General features: G+C 39.5%; 1 protein-coding gene across 4 annotated transcripts; it reads left to right on the top strand.

Moving 5' to 3' along the window:
• The first annotated feature begins 707 nt into the window (after positions 1-707).
• On the top strand, positions 708-25,321 carry mpv17 (mitochondrial inner membrane protein MPV17). Of its 4 annotated transcripts, none has more exons than XR_003927909.1 (9): positions 708-773; positions 1,881-1,961; positions 8,089-8,204; positions 9,277-9,369; positions 13,907-14,002; positions 19,428-19,460; positions 19,613-19,665; positions 23,195-24,211; positions 24,344-25,321. XR_003927909.1 is itself a non-coding variant. In XM_030046665.1 (8 exons), exons 2-8 carry the CDS (start codon positions 1,889-1,891, stop codon positions 23,262-23,264), a joined length of 534 nt encoding a protein of 177 aa, XP_029902525.1. In that variant the 5' UTR covers positions 720-788; positions 1,881-1,888; the 3' UTR covers positions 23,265-25,321. The 4 variants fall into 4 exon arrangements, 1 of the variants encoding a protein (XP_029902525.1); XR_003927907.1 differs by having other exon boundaries at positions 720-788; XR_003927908.1 differs by lacking the exon at positions 708-773 and adding an exon at positions 1,076-1,278.
• The last annotated feature ends 5 nt before the right edge of the window (positions 25,322-25,326 follow it).

Below are 25,326 nucleotides of genomic sequence, written 5' to 3'. Positions count from 1 at the left end.
ATGTTCTTGCTGTTTTCCTCCCACGGAGGTATTATATTGTGATACTAATTTGGTTTGAATATACCTACTGGTGGTTGCTCAGCAGTATACAGTGAGACCTCCAGGAGGGATGCTACACTCTCAAAATGAAATGATTGTGTTGGACCTAAAGAGGGCAGCATGTATCCGCTTCATTGTTTACAGCGGAAGTGACGTAACCGGTATTTGATGGTGCTTTCATTGCTATCGGAAATATCAAAAGTTACGATTAAGGAATAAATGCAAGAGATAGCTAAATGCTAAGTAAGACTAGAAAAGTGGGAAAGACTGTGAACGATGATAACAATAATGATAATAATAACAATATCGTTATCATTAATATTGTTATGAAAGATAAACTCAAGACATTGCATATAGGATAAAACAAAAATACAAATTTTATTCTTGGAAGTGTGTAGCGTAGTGTTCAAAATTTGTTTAATATCTCTAAATAATATTTTGTAGGGTTTATTTGTAAAACATATCAAGTTGGAGACCAGTATGACAGAATCATTCAATGGTATTACCTGGCATTCACTGTAAATGAGGGGCAGTTTCACTCTTCATATTCTACTCTTTATGTTGCTACTGCAGCACAAACAACAGCCTCCTTCCAAAAAAAAAAAAAAAAAAAAAAAAATCTTTCTGACTCAATAATGTTATCTCCCACCAAAACCACTTGATGTGTTCAGAGACATAGTCCGAGGTTCCAGTGAGACCGTGAAGGCAGCAGCAGGATTGGATCTAAACGTGAGGTCGGTTTGCAGAAGGCATGTAACTACTATTCTCTTTATTTTATTTAGCTAGTGAATGCTGTTATACACTAACACGGTGTGTTTTTATTGACCCATAGTGACACAGTGAGTGTTTGTGAACATGTGAACACACAGTTGTCTTGTTTTAGTTTCCTGAAGTACACAGCAGTACGTAGAGTGCGTAGTGGAGGCTTTTGATCAGCATGTCAATCACACTTGAGAGATGCGTTGAATTAGGGAACAGGACGCTAGCGAAACTGCATACTACATTATAGTTTACATAGGTAATATTGTTGTGGTCATTTGACTTAGAAAGAATTTAAATTTGGCGCAGTTAGCTAACACTTTTCATAGTTGCTGGACAGCTATGAAGACTGTGTTTTTGCGTTTGGTAACTAAGTACACCTAACCAAGCACGAGTCGGGTCAAGGAGAACCGTACGCCAGCCTCCATTCAAAAAATACTACAACAGCATTTCAACCTTTTCGCAAAACCTACAAAACAGGTACAACATGACTTTTGAGCTGCTACACTTTCTCCTGAGAAGCTATTTACTGCGGCGTCCATATAAACCAACAAAGCAGCAGTTTTTAGGATAATATGAAAAGTTCTGTAATCATTTCACCTTTTGTTCCCACCATGTCTCTTTCCACTAAACAGCGAGGAAAGTAGTAGCAAGCATCGTGAACAAATTTTCAAAGTTCAGATTTTATTGTAAGAGAGTGCTATTTAGCCAATTATCTCCCTGCCGAATTGACGAGGAGACACAAAACACTTAAAAAAACGTTTTTAGTCGGGTTCTATTAAGTATGAATTTTTACCAGTAGGCAGAGAAGTATTTAAACTAACATTTTTAAAGGGGCTCTGTGTCACGCTCTGTCAATAGAATAGCATGAGCCACAAGACAGACAATTACAGTAGCCTGGAAGTATCCCTCAAGTGAACCAAGCGGTAATGGAGAACGGTATGGGGCTTGTTAGCATGACTAATGTGAGTCACGTTTGATTGCTGAGGGAAGACGGGTTCAGGGTTTCAGATGCATTTCATAGTGAGAGGGCTAACCCCACTATAGATAGATATATATTGACATATGTGTGTGTCCTAAAGGAAGGACAATGGCAGGCCTGTGGAGATCCTACCAGGCCTTGATGACCAAATACCCATGGACTGTACAGATAGTAACTGCAGGTAAGAATATTTCTCACATCCATTCACACACACTGCATATCTAATAACACGTGGTCTTGACTTTAGTTGAAAATCTTGGGACAAGATAAAGGCTTGACTTGACTTTGAAAATAGTTAACTAAGGGGTGCAGAAATTTTTGTCCATCTGAAGCTCACCTAGAGGTGTTGTTGAACTGACATGGAGGCCAGCGAGATGTGACACAAGTATTTGGAGATGTGATATAGCATTCATAATTTTGCCATTGTACACCACCACAGAGTATTTGAAATGGAGTAATCAAGACGTGATTGGACTGCAGCCGATCAGCTTTAGATTAAAGGGTTTAACAAAACAAAACAAAAATATGGCATTAACTGTTTAGAAATTACAGCCAGTTTTATACATGATCACCCCATTTTCAGGGGCTATTGTGTCACTGTCCAAATACTTGTAGACCATCACTATGTAACTGTTGTTGATTGTACACTGACCTTTGATCCAGCGTGCAGCCAGCACTTCAGTTTCAGGGTTAGGAGAGTGGGTCCTTTGTGCAGAGCAGTCTGTTCTTGACCGCTCAGGATCATTTTGAATGGAGACTGAGCAGGAAAGTTAAAAAGCCGAGTTAATTGCAACAAAATCAAGAAGTTGTGTGGCACAACTTGATTCAGTCACATCCTCACACATTTAGACAGAAGTAAGTTAGCCACTTAGAGCAATGAATAAATTAAAATAAAACTGAGTGCGGATATTTTTTTTGAGAATATCTTTAAATATAATAAGATAAGATTATACTTTATTGATTCCCCATGGGGAAACTTTGGGTGCCACAACAGTATACATACAGCAAAGGTAGTAAAAAGGTAATAAATTAGTAATAATATGAATTAAGTAATTATATATTTATAATTAAGTAATTATAAAGTATTGCGATATAATGCGATTTATTACTTTTTGCATCTGCAAATTATGCCCCCAAGGGTTTCACTCTGTCCATCTCACTTCAGTCATTTTTACTGCAGCAAAATGGGATTGTCAAGCAGACAGACTGACCAACTCTGTCATAAAAACCTGTCAGAAATGTTGCATCGATTCTTGGTGATACAATATCGATACTTGGCGTCTGTCTATCAATACAATATTGCCACACAAAAGATCGCGTTACTGTGCTGTATCAATTTTTTTTTCCCTAGTCACTGCTGGAGTTCAACAGTAAATCCCCCCCTTCAGTGACAGGCTCAAGTTTCAGTGCTGCAGCGTTGCAGCATGAGCCTGTGACTGAAGGTGCCCATCGAAGGCCAGGGTTACACCTGTCTTTTCAACGCAATGTCAGCGATCTCAACTGTCAGATCTGAGGTCAGGTTTGATTGATATGTCCAAACTTGTAAGCAAGCTCTGTGGTCAGATATGGGATCTCATTTGTTTTCCCTGTGTAATATTTTAATTAAAAAAAAAAAAAAAAAAAAAGAAACATGGCCCTGTTTACAGTTTACTCTCCTTTTATTCTGGACTTGACTGATTCTTTGACTCGTTTTAGCAGTAGAATTAGCGGGTATCCAACATACAAAGACAGTACATTCATATGCAACAGATCACCATAATCAAGAACAGGTAAAAAGTAGCTTCAACCAGTTCTCCTCTGGCATTAAAATCCATGCTAATTCTATAGCTTTGTAATCTCACAACATAATTTAATTTTTGTGACGTTACAATAAAGTTTTACAAAAAGGGGAGATGAAAAAAAAAATCATACTTTTTTGATTTATAAGATTTTGGTTGTACTTTCGAGTTTTAGGGGCACAAAATAATGCTCAAGTCCATCCATCTGTGCCCCCACCCCGCTGAAGGCCCACCACTGAATGGGCACATCTTCTGCCAGAAATTAGCAGATGCCTGTTGGCCCAAAAATAAATTTCCAACTCCATGTATTCCATGCTTTCTACATGGACTTTGGAGGTTAAAAACTCTGAATCTGAGCATAATGTCTCCAAGAGTTGGTTCAGATTAAGGGATTCCCTTAGAGTACCAGAATAGTATTGGTCAGTTCTACAGTAAATATGTATTCAGTCAAACTGCATCATATCCATCAGTCATGATTCTTTCAGTGTAGTACAACTGACTACCACTAGATGGAGGCAGTGGACCAAAGATTTATAATTCAGGCCTTACCTTCCCAATTCAGGAGTAAGCCAGGAGCACCCAGAAGTACTTCAGGGTTCTATACCAGAACATTTATTTCACACATTTAGATCATTTGTATTCAATTTGTTGTTTTTCCATTAGTTTTAATTCAGTTTGCTCCTGAAAACTGTGATTTCCTTTTTCCCTTTGCAACTTAAAGTCACATTTATAAAACCAACCAATATAAGCAAACTCTTCATTCACTGCAAAACTATCATACCATTAGCTGATGTATCAAAAGATCATAATTTTATTTCAAACTTATTACTAAAACATGAACAAAATTGGTGATGGGGGTCAGTGTTTCAACAGTGTGTTCTAAACTGAAATTACACATGCGAGTTTTATTTTTATTTGTCCTTTCTCATCGTAGATGTTTTTCAAGAGAGACAAGAGAGTGGGGCTTGTATCATAAAAATGACAAAGAAACTCCACAATACCATTCAGTCAGTCTTTGCTTTAATGATGAAAGCAGACACTTGAGAAATTATCATTTCAAAGTGCTTTATCAGTTTGTTCCATTAGCAGGCACATCATAGTAAAAACCAACTTGGTAATGAAAGAACAGTATTTTCTCATGGTACTTAACATCTGAAAGCCAAATGAACATTTTTTAATATTGTAAAAGCTGCAGTGAAGCAGAGTATATAGCAGATAAAGATCTCAAAGATCTAGTCAAACCAAATGACCAGTATTAAAAATAAGTGTTTTGTGTGTTTGTGTGCAAATGTGCATGCATATGGTTTTCAGTCTAAAATACTTATGTAACAAAGGCTACTACTGACTGAAATGACTCATTGCCATTGTCTTAATTTAGATGGTGGGAAAGCATCAGAGAAAGATGGTTTCCAAAAGTCTTAGTCCGCCAAGAACTATTTGTTTTCATTATTTATCAAAAACTTTTTCTTTTCTGAGGTGATACTTTGTATTCTGGGATGCATTATTCATGACTGGTACAAATAAAAAATCAAACAAACAAACAAGCTTGCAGGTGGACATTACACCCTTGTTTGTGCTTGGCCCCGCCCTCATTAGCCATGTTTGGAAAGTTGGTCAGTGCCACTTTGACCCATGGCTAACCTCCCCACCAGCTTTTGTGATTTTAGGTGGATATGTTTGGAAAGTTCAGTCCTGTTTGTGCGAGGTCCCACCCCCTTAAGGCAACATTGTTTTTACAGCACGCAGCTGCCCCCCAAAATTCAATTCAAATACTAATGCCCCAAAAAATCGGAAGGGCAACACAAAGATGTCTGCCATGGTGGGCGCCATCAATCAGCCAAACAGTGTGGACAGTAGACCACTGCCAGCTTGACCCATGACCAACTGCCCTGCACATTGCCATGCCCCCAAGGTCAGTGAGGTTGATGTCGACGCCCAAAAAGTTGATTACGTTTTTGCTGGTCCATGGGTGACCTTTGCACCAAGTTTCATGCAGATCTGTCCAGTACATCCCATTGATGGACAGTGATTGACTTTTCTGTATTTCACAAAAGGAACATTTACATTAAAACCTTTAACACTCCGTCTGTGTTTTGTCACATTTAAAATTGTATCAGCACTTTATAGAAATGTTAGTATGGGTGTTTATTTCAGTGCTACCTGCTCAAAAAGTTAATGTACAGCCCTGTACATACAATTCCTATCAGATTGTGGAATATGTTTATCGTGTTAAGTATATTTCAGTGAAAGACAAACGTCCCTGGATTTACTCACAAAAATCTGGTCACCGATGGAGTGGTAATCCTTGAGAGTCACTGTTTTTTTTTTTTTTAGTAAAGGTGTTGCCTCCTCTTTGTCTGTTCTGCCATTAGGGCTATTGCTGCTCATGCAAACAACCCTGTTCTTCTTCTGTTTGAAGCCATTAAGTGCTGTCCAAAATTTTAAAAGTTCTCCAAACTCCACCCACTATTATTGGGTAATATACAGTATCTGTTTGTGGTAGAGTAGCATACCATGACTGTTATGAAAATGTTGTGGGCTGTTACTTTGTTTGGATTTGTCACTTCCTATGTGTGGAGAAGATTTCCCACCACCGCCTGAGTGGATTCAGTCATTTCTCTGCTACTGCCAGTCATAGGGTCTGAGTCAAAGTGACAAAAAAAATACACACATTTATTGTCTCTGAAGGTGCACAATTGACATTTGCTGTCCTGTCAGTGTGTGTGTGTGTGTAAGAAGGATGTGTCTACCCAGTCACCCTTACTACCTTTATTAGCTCTCCCTTGACATTTTAAGGAAAGGGGAAAGGTACGGTCTCGTCCAGCTGGGTACAGTGCATGTTCTTAAACTGGGCTGTTGCTTTTCAGCAGTGCATGTGAGCTTCAGGGGCTTACAGTAGACAGGCTCAGGTAGACACCTGAAAAAAGACAGTAAAAATGGGGGAAAGGAGTTGTAACAAAGCAACAAAGGCTGATCTCAACCTAGACTTACACTGTTGACAGCTAACTGAGCCATCAGGACAGTCCACCAGTCTTTTTAGACAACGTATTTTCCCCCAGCTGCTTTCAGAGACTGTGCATAACATTGCTGCAAGGCAAACCTACTGCAGAACAGAAAGTAAGGGCTTCTAATAAACACACAGGTGAGCTTAGACCCTGCGAAGGCATTCGTGGTAGAAGGAAACAATTAAAAACACAGGTATTACCCTGTAACATCAGTTGATTTGCTCGTAGCTGAATTGTTAGCTGGCTAAAAAGGCCAGAAGATGAGTGCAGGCTGATTCTTCTCCAACTACAACTATAATGTCACTCAATGGACCTGCAACCCACCATAACAGTCTTCTTTAGGTATCTCTTTTTCTGACCTGGTTGTCATATCTTTACTCATTAATTTTGCACAACCAATTCTCCAATGGGCATCCATGATGGTGCCACACACTGTTTGGAGATTGATGGATTTGTACAGAGAATATTTTTGCAAAGTATCCTACCATGATACACGCTCAGAAAAGTGCCCTTTTTGGCACTTCATAGAACCATTTTCGTTAAAATTGTATTTGCTAATTGTACGCCCATTTAGGCTGTGTGTGTGAATGTGTGAGAAAGAGAGAGAGAGGGAGGGAGAGAGACAGAGAGAGAGAGTGATGAGGGATCCATGGCATTTCATCCAGAGTGGAATGATGTGCTCCATCTTCCTGATTGGCACTATGCAACACAAACACACACACACACTCATGATTCCAGGGAGTTGTTAACCACCATCCGTTATCACTGTCCTCTCTGTCTGTCATTCTCAAAACTCCACATAATTGTGTTTTTTATGAAAAATGGTGCAATTACATTGTCATTTTAATATGCTTGCGTTTTTGAAATACGAAGTGATATGGACCAATTTCCTCATACTAAATGTGAAAAGCTTTTGATGAAGTACAATAAGCATAAAGCTGGGTGAAATATAGGCCCAAATGAAAACTAATTAGGCATCTAGTATGAATTAAACATGCAACTTTTATGCTTTTTTGAGTACATCAGAGATCAATTTTCACAAAATATGCCTTTTACACAGTATGAAAACAGTCTTAAGGAGCTAATTGAATTAGAACTGTTGTGAAAGTGGGTGAAGCTGATTGTCATGATACTCAAGCTGACTTTCATTCGTTCTCTGTCTCTCTGTTCCTTACTACTTATCGTCCTTCTTCCTTTTTGTATGTATCCAACATAACAGTGATCACATCAGGAATCAAATAAATCCCCTCCTCACATCTAACATTGTTGGTCTTTGATGTTTGATCGTTTACTTTTTGGGTGTAGCCACTTTCTCTAAATCTGCATTGTCTACTTCTTCTTGGTAATTTGTATCACTGATCTTTTAGATTGCCCAAAACATTTTTTGCCGTGCATCTCCGTAGTAGAAATACACCGGAAATATCTTGATGTGACATGACATCGTCTGTGCTTTGCCAGTTATCCATTGGAATAATTTGACCTTTACACCCATGTTCAAGTGTGTGAGCCACTGTCTTTCCTCCAGGGTCTTTGGTGGGTGTTGGTGACGTCATCTCTCAGCAGCTGATTGAGAGGAGGGGACTAGCCAATCACAGCGTGCGACGGACGGCCAGGATGATGAGCATAGGGTTCTTTTTTGTGGTGAGTCTCATCCGTCCTCTCTACCAGTGTTGTGTGTGTGTAGCGCTATATGTGTGCAGTTGTAACTCCCTGAGTGGAGATTGGTGGTTATAGCAGCAACTAGTACGGTCAAATGGGATATTAATACCACAATAAGGAAAATATGGTCATATAAACAACATTTTAATTATCTTCATACCAACAAAATACCTAACCTTATAAATTATGTGTGTGTGTGGGTGTGGGTGTGGGTGCATGTATGCAAACCTCTACCTTTGTGCATACTGTAGGGATACCATGTATGAGCAGAGTGTATGTGCATGTTTTTGTGTATGTTTGTGTATTTATTTCTCTGATCATCTCCTCTGAATTATACTTAGCTTAGTTTCACCTAGTACATTTGTTCTCCTGTGTGTGTGTGTGTGTGTGTGTGTGTGTGTGTGTGTGTGTGTGTGTGTGTGTGTGTGTGTGTGTGTGTGTGTGTGTGTGTGTGTGTGTGTGTGTGTGTTTCGTGAAGTTTTGACGTCACCACTATGCTGGCAAAGTTTATTTATATTACCATAATCATCTTATGCTCCAGCCACAGGCTATTGTGTTGCTCTAGCTTATACAGAATAAACATGTCAAGATACTCATCTTAAAAACAAAGCTTCTCAATGACAAACGGGAGCCAGAAAAGGATAAAAATATTGGGACATATTTGCTCACTGGCATATTTATCTTCAAAATGGTCCAGAAAAATAGAAATGTGTCAGAACTGATTGCAACATGATTCCTTGGATAATTTAGTATTTTTATGTCATAATGCTGTGTCTGCTGGTCTCAAAATATATTATCTACATACAAGACTTTAAGAGGTCTCAAGTCTTAAAAAGGTTGTATGTGTACCATTTTGCCAGTGAGTTCCACACAACCATAAAGTATATTGTGCTAGCCTTTGTGTTCTGAATTTCTTTTAGCTGTTCAGCTTATTTTGGAGTAAAAAAGTTTTTTACTTCAAATATACTTTATCTTGAAGAAGGTCTCAAAATGTCTTAAATTTACACATTCCACTTGTTGTTAAAATGTGTTTTGTTTTGTTTTTTCAACCTAGGGTCCAGTAATAGGAGGCTGGTATAAGGTGCTGGATCGACTGGTGGTTGGAGGAACTAAAAGTGCTGCCATGAAGAAAATGCTGGTTGACCAGGTGAGAGCATTCCTGAGCCACTCTTAATCTGTTGCTTTTCATCCAGTTGCTCCTCTCGGTGCTGACAAGCAGCGGATCTACTCCGATCTCCTCCCAGATGTCTGAGCTGCTCACATTTCCATACGGGCAAGCCCAGCCATCCCACAAAGGAAGTTTATTTCAGCAGCTTATATCCACAATCCTACACTCCCAGTCACTATCAAAAGCTTTGTTCATCATAGGTAACCAGGGCATGCAGCCACCTAGAGCCGTGTCCGCCGACCTAAACACCCTGGCAAAACACCCTGGGCAGGCAGGACTTCAGTCCTGCCTGCCCACCCACATCCTTCCAAACTCAAACACAATCTGTATTGCTTCAATTTCCAGCTGGTGCATGACTATGTTAAGACCCTTCTGGTCTGGCTGATGTGCCTGGCTTTGCAGCCCCACATTGGCCATATTCCCCCGTCATTTCCCTCTCCAGCACAACAGCCTGGTAGGCTACAACAACCACAGATCAGAGCCTGTTGAACCATTCCATCTGTCGATCTCTCATTCCATTACCCTCACTTGTGAACATGACTACAAGATACTTCTTCACTTTGGGAAATCACTTATTCCCAACTCAGAGGGGCCAATTAATTTTTTTCCTCAAGAGCCATGGCCTTGGACTTAGAGTTTCTGATATTCATCCTGACCACTTTGGATGAAAACCATCCCAATGCATGTTGGGAGTCACAGTTTAATGATGCCATCAGAACAATGTCATCTGCATAGAGCAGAAACCCAATCCTGATGTCACCATACTGGACACTCTCTAATCCTCATCTGCACCTTGAAATCCTGGCCATGAAAATCACAAGCAGAACTGGTGACAAAACATAGCATTGGTGTAGTCCAACACCAACTGGGAACAAGCTTGCCATTGCGTTTTTGATGCATACTAGAGTTCTCATATTCTGCCCGAACCCGACCCGACCCGACATTTTCGGGTCGGGTCGGGCCTAAAATTTACGTGAATTGGGCGGGTCGGGTCGGGCTTCGGGTTCTGTGGGGGATTTTTTTTTTTTTTTTAATAAAAAATAGAATTATGTGTTCTGCTATTGATTATGACGTTTCATTTTTATGTGACTGGTGGAGAGAGTGAGAGACTGGATTGGATTTGGAGGCTAAACTTTCAGTGACAGACAGACAACCAGCTGTGCGAACGCAGCGCAAACAAGTGAGAGAGAGTTGCAGCAGTATCCCGCTGTGCTGGCAGACTCGGCAGCAGGGACGGTTTTTGCTATGGGCAGTGCAACTGCCCAGGGCGCAATCTACTTGGGGGAGCACGAGAAAAAAAAAATCGCCAGTTTTCTAGACTACCGTATTGACCCGCACATGCCGCGGCACCATCAGTCGGCATCAGGCGGGCCGATCGTGGCACCGTCCGATACCGCGCCCACCCGGCCTGATGCCGACTGATGGTGCTCCGGTGCCGCGGTCGACCGGCGCTGCTAAATAATGGCGAATTTGGCGATTTTTTTTTTTTTTTTTTTTTTTTTTTTTTTTTTTTTTTTTTTTTTCGGGCTTTATCAGGCTGTCGGGCCTAAAGTTCAGCTAATTAGTCGGGTCGGGTAGGGACTCGGGCTGGCCCAGTCAGGCCCGGTTCGGGTCGGGTCTTAATTTTCAGGCCCGATGAGAACTCTAATGCATACACCATGACAATGAAACTTCAGTGTAATGTTTAAGCCTAAAATATGCAAATTTTGAATTTGACTTGACAAGGTCTTGAAGGTCATTCAAAAGTTTTGAATTTGATGTAGAACTCCACGGTAACTACAATGACATCAGTCTTAGAGCAGAAGAGGGATGGGTTTGTTTCAGCTTCCCCATGTTTGCCATCATCACCTCTCCTGGGATTGTGTCGGTTAATCTTCCCATTGACGGTTGGAGAACATGAGTCTTGGATAATTCCCTGGTAACAGGCAGAATATAGAAGAGGCGGACAATGAGGCCCACGCTGCTGCCCTCTCCTGGGGAGGATTACATCCTCTACAGAGAATGGACTAGCTTTTCACAGATGCAGCTTTTTTCACACACGGCTTCCTCCATATATGGCATCACATAGACTAAATTTAGAAGTCCTCTTTTGTTCTCTTTATATGCGCTTTTGGTCTAATTGGCCAATCCAGTGGTTGATTTGAAATTGTTTTATCATTTCACTAGCCACTGCACATTATGTAAACGTGTCCAGCACATATTAAGTAAAATTTGTATTATTAAGCAAAATTTGACTCTGTGTGTAATATATCATCGGTCTTGCAGTGTTATAGCTCTAAATAAATCATAATCATTATCTAAGTAGTTATTAGATGTTGGTGTTTATTAAACAAAGTTTAAAAATATAGATTACAGAATTCATATTTAACAGCGAAAATGAATATAGTGTCACTGTTAGATAACCTCGTGGTTGAGGTAATTTTCATGTTTATGTGGTTCATGTAATTTTCATTTTTTAACTTAAGCTGAGGTAATACATGCTTCTCTGTGGGTTGAAAAAAATTTATAATAATTTTCAGAACCAATTAGGCGAACACAAAATGGTGTTATCGTCAAGCAAAGAAAAAACAGTTTTTTTTTTCTTCGTCATTCCTGTTAAGTTGACATTTTGGAGAGACAAGACCTGACAGCAGCCATATGTGAGCTGTTAGTGTTTATTAACACTTGAAAATATGAATTCATTAATCAAGCTGTTCAGAAAGGACTGAAATGAAGTGACCTGGCCTCTCGCTGAAATTAAAACAGCAGCGCTATTTAAAAGGTGGGTCTGCTCCCTACTCAAAATTAAAAAGACTGCACTTGTAATGGTTACAGGCTATTGGTGGCTGACTGAGCAGAATAATGGAAGATAAAAATACAGAAAATGGTCTGCACTTGTGGAACTGGGAAAAAGAAAAATGCTTTAGACTAAGCTAAGCACCTTTGATCATACTTTGTTTCTTCCATGCTTCTTATGTTTTGATGTTGTGGACTTTTTGTTTTTTGCACCAAGTTTACAGTCAGCTAGAAGTTGAGCATGGTGGGTTTTTTTTTTTTCAATTAGCATTTGTCAGTGCAAAAGAAGAGTGTTTGTGTGTATGTTTCTATCTTTCATCTCCTGTTTTAGTTGATCCCAAACTCTGATCTCTGATGAGATGCCAACTGTGACAAAATGATAACTGGCCGAAGTTTACTTTTGTTTATTACTGTCTCTAATGGTTTTTCTCATGGTGTCTTCCTCATGAAAACCTGCATTTTATATGGTTTAATAACTTGTATATTTTATATATTGAGCAAAGAAAATCAGACTCTTTGTCAAGTCTTGCTATGAAGAATGCTTCTGTGATGAGGATCTATATGAACAGCCTTGACTTGGCTTTAAAATGGATGTATAGTGAACATTTAAATGCAGCTTCCTGAAAACAAATTATTTACATGAAAACTGAAGGACCTGCAGGGGAAACAGTTTTACTTGCTGTGCCACAGCCTTGTTTGATTTGGGCAAATTGCCGACTGGCAGCAGGATAAATACAGGACAAACTAAGGCCACAACAAAACAGGACTTCAGATTTATCTTTTCAAAGTTGGATGAGCAGCAGTATTTCCCCCTGCTGAAATATTTACTAGAGCAAAATGTTTGCACCTATGCTCATATAGTGCTATTTGGTGACTTGAAAGAATGATAATAATGCAGCTACAGGGAGCACCATTGTCATTTCCAAATAACAGATGGAAGCCAGGTTCTTGTACTTATGTAAGTTGTATATGTGAGAGGTATTGCAGTGTTACATAGCAGTAATGCCAGTCAAGTCAGCAGTTTGTTATGTTAAAGACAAAGTATGGATTGCGATTATTTTTACCTTCTACTTTGGTTACTGCACACAAGCAGCTTCTTTCTTTAGTTTCTCAGAAAGCTGTTATTTTACTTACCTAAGTTATGGTAAACTAAAATTTGAAATTTTTCAGTAAATTGTTTTTATGGACATCATTGGGACCTTTATTCAACTCAGAATTTTAGGTTAATGTCATAGTAGCAGCAAGATAAATTCTGTAACTAAATGTATGTAGCTACTTACCAGTCATTATGGCATTTAAACCTCTTAAAACTTTAAACCGTTTAAACCCCAGGCTGGGGTTCTTTACTAGCAACTCTGTTGCTAGTAAAGAAAAGTAACTGTGCTATCAGTTTGCTTGCCGAACCATGAACAATTGTTTGGAGAACTAAAGAAGAATAATTGGTATGACAAGTGTTTATTTAACTGTTATTTATACATTCAGGGATTTTTGCATGCATGCAAAAGTTTGAGTTAATGATTATATTTAGATATTGATAATTTAAATACATTTTTGGAAGTGTTGGTTGCATTATGTTAAGCAGCATGTTAAGTTTGCTTTATTTGTATTTGTATTTGTATTTGTATTTTTCCATTTTCCTGTGCTGTATCCTGTTGCTGTTTGCTGCTTCCATAAATCAGTTTCAGAGCAGGGATCATTTAGGTTTCATCCCTTGTTTTTGTATTTGTGTGTGTCTTTGTAGTTGTGTTTTGCTCCATGCTTCCTGGGAGCTTTCCTCTGTATCTCTGGCACTCTGAATGGACTGACGGTGGAGGAGAACGTCACCAAGCTGAAGAGGGTGAGCTTCGTTATAATACTATATTATTCAGTATTTCTAACAGTAATACACTCACTCACACACTGACTACTTTTTTCAGCTGTTAATCAGTAGTCATGGCAATTATATGATGAAACACATCCATCTTGGTCATAAGTGTGACAATACATTATGTTTTTTTTTCAGTGGATGTTCCTGTTTACAATTGCTAGTTAGCAACTGAAAAGTTTTGTAAGTCCTTCAGACCAATGAAGGCATTACCAGTGTGCCCTGTTAACAAGTTTCCAGGTAAATTAAACTACAACAAAGGAGATGGTGTGGCTCTCTTTGAAGTTGCCTGACCTCTAGCTCTCACCCCTCATTATTATTAGAAGTTATTTCCTCCGATGGAGGAAGAAAAGGAGGACTGGGGCGGGGGGGCGCAGTGGAAAAAATATAGCAACGTCTGGGTGACTCATGTCTTGTGTGTACATGTGTGATTGTCCCTCTGTGTGTGTGTGTGTGTGTGTGTGTGTGAGAGAGAGACAGAGAGAGAGAGCGAGAGACAGAGACAGAGACAGACAGACAGATGCGCAAGTTGAAGTGTGTATTTGCTTCATGTGTTTGCAGCGCCAGGTGACAGTTAGCTGGCATCTTCTGCTAGTAGCTCAAACGTCCATCACTGCCTTGCTTACTTACCGTTCCACCGTTCACCATCAATTATTTACGGAAGGAGAGGCAAAGACGGGCAGTTAGAGTGAGGGTCTGAAAGGCCAACTAGTTAAATGTCAGGAAAGACAGAAAACAAATAACAGACGTGTTTCTTACAGCGGGCCTGGTGCCGTGGAAATGTGTGATGAAAAGCAGTGGAGCGACTGACCAGTTGAACAACACCTCTGTCTGGTGGAAGTGGCTGGTAATGACCCCCACTACATTATGTTTATTGATGGAGCAGTGCAGCATGAGGTGGTGGGGACCTGACAGTAGAAGTACTCTCATTTCCTGTAGAGCTCAGTGTCCAGAAAAAAATTTGTCAACAGTTTGGCTGTCAGCAATCAGTCAGATTGCTGTGCAAACCTTGTTTCTCTACTGGAAGTAATTTTACTGCATGAACAATGGTTCAGACTAGCCAATACAGAATGGATGGAAAGTTGATTACAGCCACTCAAAGCTTCTCAGTTCTTAGCTTAGCTTAGTCTAAAGACAAAAGGAACAAGTGCACGTGTTGTCCCTCACCAGTGGTGCATCCACTCCTATTGGTGAGCTGTTAGTGTTAATGTCTTTAGAGAATGTGCAAGAAAATGGAAGTGAGCGTGGTCTGGGGTGAAGGGGGCATGGCCCAATCAGAGTGAGAAGTTAATATGTTCTTCCTTAGTTCTGAATGTGAATTTTCGTTTCCTAGGATAGCTTTGGAATTCCTAGTTGACTTCGATTCATTCTCTACAGCTTTTTCCTAATGTTAGCCATAACCAAGTAATACCTAATCCTATCCTTGACCAGTGAACCAAAATGACCACCCAAAATGTAGAAAATTCCATCCCTATCCTAGCAAATGCAAATTAGCCTCCAGAACAAAGCTTGTGTCAAGACCAACTCTCAGACCCTGGTTACAGACTCATGAATTACCCCTTCACTTTATCAAAATGCTAGGAATTCAGAGGGTCTGGTGTTGCCCAGTTTCTTGGTTGAAAATTGACAGCACCAATCAGTGCTGTTGTACAGTAAGGCAGGACCAACAGTGTTGGCTAACAACACAGAAAGTGGATGATAAAGTTAGAGATGCTGTTATTGACTGTGTTTTAAATATATAAAACTAAAAACACGAGATTTCTTAGAGGGCAAGATGTTTATTGCATTCGGCTGATGGGATTTGGAAAAAGTTAAACTTAATTTATCTATTATCATCGCTGGATGGGACCCCTGGTTTGTTTGAATTAAAATTAGCTCAGCACTGTTCCAGGGAGTTAGTTTCCTTGGCTAGACTGTTATTAGCCTGAAGGCTAGGATAATAATAGGCTAGTCATGGACACTGATGCCCTGGACCAGAGCTGGAATTACTTCAATGAATCATTTCCCTTAATATTTGTTATTGTTTTTGGCAATATAGACCTCTTGGATTTGTTATGATCCTTTTCAGCAACAAATTTACTTTGCATGAAGAGCACAGAGTGAGCACATTGACTGACATTGTTGTGGTTGGCTTAAGTTGCTAAGATAAACTCATTTGCATTGGTGCTGTAAACTGGATAAAGTACCTGCTTTATCGACTGAAAACTACATCACAGCAGGTGGACACGTCAGTCACTAGTGATTGTTCAGCAGGATTCAAATCCCTTAGTGTGCAGGAATCAGCCAACACGGAGGTAAGTTCAGACTGAATAATGGACTTGAACCAGAATGGTCATTCAGTCTGAATATCAGACTAAAATTTCCCACCAAATTTGGTGGAAATTCAAGCATCCGTTTGGAAGTTATTCCACTTAATCTGTTGTTATATACCACACACAATGCCACACTTCCCTTTGGCAAACCCCTTTTGGAAGTTAGGCACATGTTCCTTGGCCCATGACCAACTTTCCCGCCAAATTTTGTGGGAGTCAGAGCATCTGTTTGGAAGTACCACATTGATGAACAGACAAACGGACACATGTCAATTTATAGTGTGTTTTCATTAAAGAAATTGCCTTTTCTGTGATGGATCTCTCCCTTTATGATTGTGGATAGTGCATAGTAATGGTAGCTGTTGAAAAGTTCCTGCTTTTTTATTCTGAGGGATTGACACCAAATCATTTAACACTGATGTTTTAGATAGGTGAATTTTTTTCTGCTATCAAACTCCATTGTAGCTGTGCTGGACAAAGGTGACGCCACGTTGTCCAGGTTTACTATAGACAGTTATCCATAGGAACGAGAAAAATATGCCACCAATGAACCTAAAAATATCTTTTGTATTGCCAATAGCTGTTTAAAACAGGCTTAAGGGGATCTTTACCTCTATAAAATAATTCCAATTGACTCCTTTATGTAAAACTACAGAGGGAAATTTGCCAAATGCATCGACGGCCAGCGTAAAAACTAGAGAGAGTGTGAAACAGGTACCGCATTCCCTAGTTTTGGAGGAATAATTGTGATGTCCCTGTGACGCAGTGATCACCAGTGGCAATTTCACCTCAGGTGGCAAAGTAGCTTGTTTGGCCATAATTAGAAAACCGTTACGCCCCAGAAAACCATCAAAAAAGAAAAAAGGAAAGAAAGAAAAAAGACTTGCTGGAACATTGGCTTTCTGCTTTTATATGTCGAGACATGTTGAGCTGACCTTTAGGTAGATGACACAGGGAATTTTGTGTGGAAGGGTAGTTTGGTGGTGGTGGTGTGTTTGTGTGTGTGTGTGTGTATGTGTGTGTGTGTGTGTGTGTGTGTGTGTAAGCATTTATCCTTTTACTCATACATGCATATGTATACAAAGTATATCGACATATTGCTTTAACAGTTAAATGATGGGGATGAAATTGTAACATCAACAGAATATGTAAGGGAAAATCTACCCTAAAACACTTTTTTCACTGTTAAAAGCAGTTCTTTGACTTTGCATTCTTGGTTTGATTTTGTTTTTTGGTGGTGTATTTTTCTTACTTCCTTGGATAACTGGTCAAATGTGACATCACATTCAGATGGTGTCAGTCCCTCAAAATTAAAGAGGAAGAGCTTCTTTCTAGACTCATCATTTTTTCCAGCATTAGTTAAACAACATCACACAAGAAGTCGTGCTGTTATACTGAATATGAGCACAAAAGCACAGCCTGGGAGCCAGCAGTCGTGCCACAGTGGGGGCAAACAACACATGAAGCAGTAATATCCAGGCTTTTCACCTTTGACTGAAAATAATACATCTTTAGCCCATCCTCTGGGGACTAACTGAACTGGCAGATTGAGGGAAAGTGGCAAACTGAAAAAGTAAATTACAACACTTAGTGACAAAATAGCATCTGGAATGAAGAGTGAGAGGCTGGGTTTGAAGTAAAACTAATGGCATTAAAAGAAAATGTGAAATCACTCAGGTGGTCTTCCAGGGTGAAGGGAGACAATACAAGGTAACAAAAATGACTGCTACCTCTTGAATGAAGTCCATAATGTAAAAAGCAGGCCAAGAATCTGATTTGTTTGGGAACCGCTGCTCTTGTTCATGATAACCGTCACAGGTGGAATCAGAAAGACAGGGATAGACAGATACTGCCACGATCAGGTTGTCCTCCACCAGGGTGTCAGTGTGTTATTTTGTTTTTTCTGCTCTTTTTTATTGTTCTGTTTAGAGGGAACCATGATTGCATCGCTCCGGGTGGGAAATTTGCTCAATTTTCAGATCTTGAAAACAGTGGAACAAGTTGTGACATAGAACAGTATATACTGATGCACATGCAACACAGGACAACAGACCTCTAAAGGTCAAATAATACTTCTGCACTCAAGAGTCATTGTAGCATTGGTAGTTCTGTTTTGGGAGAGTCTGTGCCACACTGAGCTGATCGCTGAAACTCTAGACAGCAATGTGAAATTTTTATTAATTCTTCACTAATGAAGTGCAGATCAATATTGAAGCAGTTAGGTTTTCATTCTCTGGGACAGAGAGGTCACTCTCAGACAGCTGGTGCTGCCCAAAGTGATGTTTTGGGATACTTCTCACCATGAATTTAGTGGCGTCGTGAAGTCTGAATAATTTGGGGATATCTTCGCAACATCTTAACTAAAATGAAAAGTCTGTCTGTCTATATGTCTGTCTTTGCTTCAGTTTTTCTCAACAACCATCCATCTGATCAATTTCACACTCTATACACTTGTCCTCACATGTGTATTGCTGAGGTCCAAGGAAGTGCGGTGTCCGTTGTGAAGTTTGGAGGAGCAGTTCTCCAGAGAGCTGAAAGCAGCAATGAAGGGAGGCCAAGCAATCACCCTGTTTTGAACAGGCACATTTTGAACGGGCACTGAACTAGTCAGACCTCCTCAGTTCAAGCCAGTTGAACAGAAACATTTTTCTCATTGGCCTGGCCAATCTTCCTCATTTGCTCAAAGGAGAGCATGTCAGCAGACATAAACAGCCATGATGCTCTTTTTCATCCCAAATACAGGATTTCAGATCCAACCACTTTTTAAATATAGTGTGAAAATCCATAAAGGTGTATTGTGGGCGTCTCTAACTACATTCAGCCATTTAACATTGGCCATTTTGCTTTACAGGGTTCTTCTGATATACATTTCTCTATTTTTTTTTTTTTAACTTTGTTCAAACAAGCAAAAACAAATCAAATACTAAAATATTGGTTATCACAAGTTCGAGACCAAAAATAGTAGTATTGGTCTAAAACAAGAAATTTATATGACAGCTATTTTTGTATAAGCAATTTACTGCCTGAAAAATGTCCCTAAGACTTGAACTCCACAGAAAAAGTGACACTTTTTTCTCTCATCACAGGACTATACAGACGCCTTGATCTCAAATTACTATGTAAGTTCTCCCTGCATGTTTTGTCATTGTACTCATTGATATTTAGATGCACACTGACTGACTGCGGTCTGTGCAGTCAGAATCAGTGGCTCAGTCCAAGACTCCATTTACTGTCCATTCTTACTGTGAATCATTTTTTGTGTGTGTTTCAGCTATGGCCACCTGTCCAGATTGCCAATTTCTATTTCATTCCATTGCACCACAGGTAAGGGACTACAGGCTGATTATCCCCACAGTAATAACCAGTCATATTCATTAAGAAACGCACTATTTGTGCAGAAGGCATTATATTGTACAATGTAGAGCACCTATACTCTAAATGAACCAAATCAGTTTTCAGGATGGTATGTATAGTAATTATTAGTAATTGTTAACACAGAACATCTGTAAAGGAAATGGATAAGAGATCTGTGTAATATCACCAAAACTTCACAAATGGGAGGGTGTATTCCAGTTACACGTCGTCACACCAAAAATATACCATGTGTCATATGTAACTTCCACAGTTGATGTTAATGTGCCCAAGCAATCTATGAGAGGACTTGAGTTGAGACGGTGCATCTGAGTGTAATTCGAGCAGTTGGTCCTTTGCCAAAGGAAATGACACAGTACTCGCCAGCCATCTCAGATGTATCAGTTCAGACGGAACTAGTTTTACCTGAGGTTATTTTTACTGGCGCCAGCATGCAAAATCCATAAATCCATAAAAATCCATGAAAGATAGTACATGGGAGATTTGGATGGAATTCAAATTGCTGCTCTAGTACTAACTACATTAGCCAACCAGGCTTTAGTGAATGTATTGTGAATGTAAGTGTTATAGCAGATTTTTATCTTGTCTTGTGATTCATCTTGTGAAAACACCTACCAGGGTTTCTACTTGTTTTGAAATTTGTGGAATATCATGGAATTTGATTCCAGATAGGGAAAGTAAGGGAATTTTACAGATCAGTCACTATGCAAGAATGTAGATCGATATCTTCTCAAACATGTCTCACACATTTATTGCATTTGATTGCGTTTGGTTTACAGCCCGACTTAAAATAACATTAGCAAGAACCTTTTTTAGGTCATGGAAATGCTCAGACATAGTTACAGCAAAATTGAATTTTGATCAACACTTTTAGCACATAAATGATGGCAAACAACGCAGATTATGCCAATATAAAAAACAAGTCCTGGGACCCATTATTGGCTGAGCCACAGCAGCAGGGTCAGCCCTACAAACATGAATGTCCGTCAGCGACTGAGTGATGAAGCTACACCATTGATGGGCTGAGTGGTGGAGTTTCCCCATTGGCCATTGCTCTTTTGTCAGCACATACGTCCTTGATATAAGTCTTGATATGCACCTCACAAAATATTTCCTGGATTACTCCGCTTTGAAGTTTCAACATAGCATGTCACTTCACAACTATCCAGACCACAGTCCAGCCATGTACTAGGATTTGACCTAGACTTTGACCTAGACTTGTTTTTGTGTAATTATTTGTGAAAGTATTATCAGGTTGTTTGTTCCTTGCGCAAGTCTACTATGTGGGAGATACCTGCAGATGCTACCTGCTGGATCTACATTTCAGTTCAGATGGAAAAATAACAAGAGGAGATGTTTATTTTCCTGAAAAAAAATCTGGGCTCTCAGACTTGCTGTTTTTAAATTGGCATAATCTGCTAAGTTTTGGGGCATGTTTTGCCTCACTATGGAAGTGAATGAAGAGATACAAATACAGCATTGTGCACAGAGCAACTAATGAGGATTTTTCACCAAGATGTGGGCTCATGTGACCCCCCGGTAACTATACAACCCAACACAACCCAACACCCAACACTGTCTTTAAAGCACAACTCAGAGTTCAGTTGTGCTTTAAGGACAGCTTTGAATAAGTCATGGAGGAAAAGGCAAGGCTTCTTTGTGTTCTTCCTATTGCTATTCACATGCACAGACAGGGAGAAAGAGAGAGTTGCTTGTTATGCTTTTTATTAGCCTGGACTTTGTTAGTCTTATTTTGATTACTAATGTTGCCTTAGTGAGGCCAGTTTCTCAGTTACATGTGGACTTCCATACAGGGGCGTGTGGTTCATTAAGGGGGCATCACCCCTCCTGCACTTCCAATTGTGAAATACATATTTAAATGAAAAAACACTTTTGTTGTGGTGTGTGTGTGTGTGTGTGTGTGTGTGTGTGTGTGTGTGTGTGTGTGTGTGTTTGTGTATACATTTCAGTTGTTAGTCTTCCATAAAGAAGACATTATTACAGAAATGTGATATGACTAATGAAGAAGCGCTGCCTACAGTCTTTGTCTGAGTGATGAAAGGCCTTCTTTTCTCTGCTCAGTGGCTTTATGTGTGTAATATGTTTCGCTTTTCCTGGTGGCCTCTGATTGTAACACCGCACGCCAAAAATAACTGGCTCTGAGGATGAAAAATGTACACCCAAGCAATGTTGCTAAATTTGGTGATTTTCCACCCATTTGATGATTAACACCAAACAGTTGCCAGGACTACAGGAAACACAGTCGAACCTGCAGCATTTCCATATTTATTGTTTTAGGTTTTGATGATGAATGTCCACAATGTTAAGGTTGTGGCACTGCGTTGATCATTGTAAAGTGAAAGCAGTTGCTAAGTCACCAGCAAAAGCTACTTTTTTAAACTTTGAGAAGCTGCTAGCCTAGCCACTAACAACCAGAAGCTGGCTACATACATACATACATACACAACATGCACAGTACAAGGCAGCAGATTATTTTTTTGGCATTTCTGCTTTATTTGATAGTGACAGTAGAGAGAGACAGGAAAAGGCAGCTGAGAGAGAGGGGATGACATGCAGCACATAGCTTGAGGTCAGATCGAACCCGGGATGCTGCGGTCATGACTCAGCCTCAACAAGCAGCACGTGCTCTATCAGGTCCACTGCCAGGGACGCCCACACACGACCAAATTACATAGAGCTACTGAGAGCTGTAGCCCCACCTAGTGGAAAATTCACGCCAAGCCACTGGCCCCACATGTACTGTATCACCTGGTTTACGTTTTATCCTCTTACTTAATGAATGGCGGTGATTTTCTGGATAAACTGGCCATTTTATCCAAATGAACAGGTTTGGCTTGTCACATCACATGTATTCATTCTGCATTCTGCTGGTCTTGAAGCTCTACAGTTTATCTGTCCAAACATTGACTGTCCTCTGGCTAACTTCATATTTGGTCTCACTGAATTTATTGTAACTAAGAATTATTTTGTTTTACCAAGTATTACTACAGGAACACCCCGAGCTCTCAACTCTGTTAATCTTAAATGGAAAAAATTGAGCATGATTTTTCAATACATTGAAAGAAATCTTTATGAAATATCGGCTACATTATATTGATGACTGAATTTTTGACTCCCTTTCAACTTCATCCACTACGACTGCAAACCTTTCTTCCAGACATTTGTGTGATGTATTCTACTGGTTTTGAATAAAGTTACATTTTATTTCTGAAGCTCAGTCCAGGTCTAATCCAGGTCTTTCAAAAATTTGCAGTTTTGTTATATAATTTAATTTAGGGCCTTTACAGTTCAATAAAAGTGTTTTAAATGTGGAAATCAATTTTCGAGGCCTTAAAATTTCGTGTCACTGTGTCCTGCTTTAAAAGTGTGTTAAAAAGCTTTATTTCCATTTTGATGAAACTATCGGTCACCTTTGGTAAATGCAACAAAAGTAAAGGCATCTAATGTGTCTTCCTTGCAGACTGGCTGTTGTCCAGATCGTCGCTGTTGTCTGGAACTCCTACCTGTCCTGGAAGGCCAATAAGATGTAAAGGATTATCTCAAGTCTTCATTTCTGCCCGGAACCCTTCAGGACTGTCAGTGTTGATGATGATGACTTTGCACTCACTTGTAGTGTGATTTGGGCTGTTCTGGCCTGAAGAGAGCTTACTTTGGCTACTTAGTCTTCTGATATTTCCAATGTGTAAAACTGTGACTGAGTCACTTATAAAGGTCAGAAGAAAATACTTGTCTACTCCGAATGACAAATTCACACTTGAAAGTCAAACTTTCACTTTGCAGTTGCAGAAATGTCTGTGAAAGTTTGTTATTTATGGAAATAGGACTTGGCGCTGTTACTGGAAAGTGTAGCCACACACACACACTCACACACACACATACATGCTGACACACTGATGTCAAAGAAGAGTTTGCTAAACCTTACAGTATATTGTTGATTAGCAGAAATGATTTCGTTCATAGATATGTTAAAAGATAACATAAATAATCTCATAATATTAAAGGAAAAATCCTCCCATGTAATCTCTTGCACTTTTTAGATTCTTTTAGACTCTTCACAACCTGTGATGTTTAACGTATTTCAGGAATTAATTTGTAATGGAAGCATTGTAATTTATCATATTTTCTTCCCACTGTTTTCTTTTATTATGTATTGACTGTCTCATCAGGATTTTTAAAGTGTCCTTGGGTGACATGAAAGGTGTTTATAAGTAAATTGTGTTATTTTTATTGTTGTTGTTTTTGTTGTTTGATAGTATGTATGTGTATGTATGTGAGTATGTGGACAGAGCAATAGCACATCAACTTGTTCCAGTTTTCCAGTTGTCATTTAATTAAAACACAACATGCCTTCAGGCTGCGTTGGTCTGTTGAGGCTGCTAGTCTCTCAGAAATTACTTTTTGAGATTTTTGCATTGTTCTGACATTATTTGTCACAGTATAGAGAAAGGTGACAGAGGATGGGAGATAAAGGTGCTGGGTCAGATTTGGACGGGCCTTTTTACTTCATTCAACAGTGACAGCGGAGAGAGACAGGAAAGGCGAGGGAGAGAGAGAGCAAGACCTGCAGCAAAGAACTCGGTCTGGAACTGAACCACTGAGGGCCACTGAGGTCGGGACTCAGCCTTTATACAAGGTACACTCTACCAGGTGAGACACTGTGGTGTAAGATGGTTCTCTAAAAGACTGTGTGGGTCCATGAAGCCCCTTCATCTACTAAAGAACCACTTTATTTTGTGGATGGCTCCTCATTTGAGGGAAAAAAGAAAACATTTGAAAAGGATTGTTCACTGAAACAATTATCTCCACAAGAACTACTTTGGAGGCCCTTAAGAGAACTTTTGAGACCATATTTGGTTCCTCAAAGGACTTCTTTGATGGGTCTTTTAAACACCTTTGGGAATTCTTTAGGCAGTGAAAGAAGACCATAAAGAAACATGGTCTGAAATGTTCTTTGTGGAATCAGAAATGGTTCTCCTTTAGCACCACTATGAAGAATTATTTTCAGCTCCAGTTGACACATAAGAGAATTAACTGCTGTTTTCTTGTACCTTTTCTCCTCTTTGTTATTTGAAGTGACCATTGCTGATTCAAAGAACTGTTTCATAGGTGTTTGAGGAACCTTTGAAGCATTTAAAAATGTTTCTTTAAAGACCCATGGTCTGACAGGTTCTTTGTGGAACCAGAAAAGGTACTCCTAAGGCATCACTTGAAGAACCATTCTAGATTCCAACTGGCACCTTTTATTTTTCTGTGTGACACCCAGACAAGCAAAGGCCTTTTGAGTCTGATGGACTGATATTTGGCACTGATGGTTTAGACCATGGAGAAATTTTATCCTATTTCTCCTGTAGCTTCTGGAAATATCTGGACATGACATCACATCTTCTATGTTTGATGTATTTTTTTTATTCCTGTGGATAACTGGCCAAAAATACAGCTGATCAAGAAATGCAAACAACATTGCTAACAGTTATTTGACAATTATTTAATGTTTCAGGGTGGATGTTTCCTTTAAGCTCTATTTCACTGGTATGGCTTTTAAAATGTGCATAATTGCAATATTAAAGATCATATTTCAAGCATAAAACGTCT

This window comes from Myripristis murdjan, chromosome 24 (genome assembly GCF_902150065.1).
Source record: "Myripristis murdjan chromosome 24, fMyrMur1.1, whole genome shotgun sequence".
NCBI lineage: Eukaryota > Metazoa > Chordata > Actinopteri > Holocentriformes > Holocentridae > Myripristis > Myripristis murdjan.
Note: the sequence above shows the minus strand (reverse complement) of the source record. Positions and strands in the feature narration are given on the sequence as shown.

Bases quoted from the DNA above. Each gene is read 5' to 3' on its own strand.
- mpv17 (XM_030046665.1), top strand. From the start codon at position 1,889: ATGGCAGGCCTGTGGAGATCCTACCAGGCCTTGATGACCAAATACCCA. The intron at 8,205-9,276 runs GTGAGTCTCATC...TTTTCAACCTAG, and splicing joins GCATAGGGTTCTTTTTTGTG to GGTCCAGTAATAGGAGGCTG. The intron at 9,370-13,906 runs GTGAGAGCATTC...GTGTCTTTGTAG, and splicing joins AGAAAATGCTGGTTGACCAG to TTGTGTTTTGCTCCATGCTT.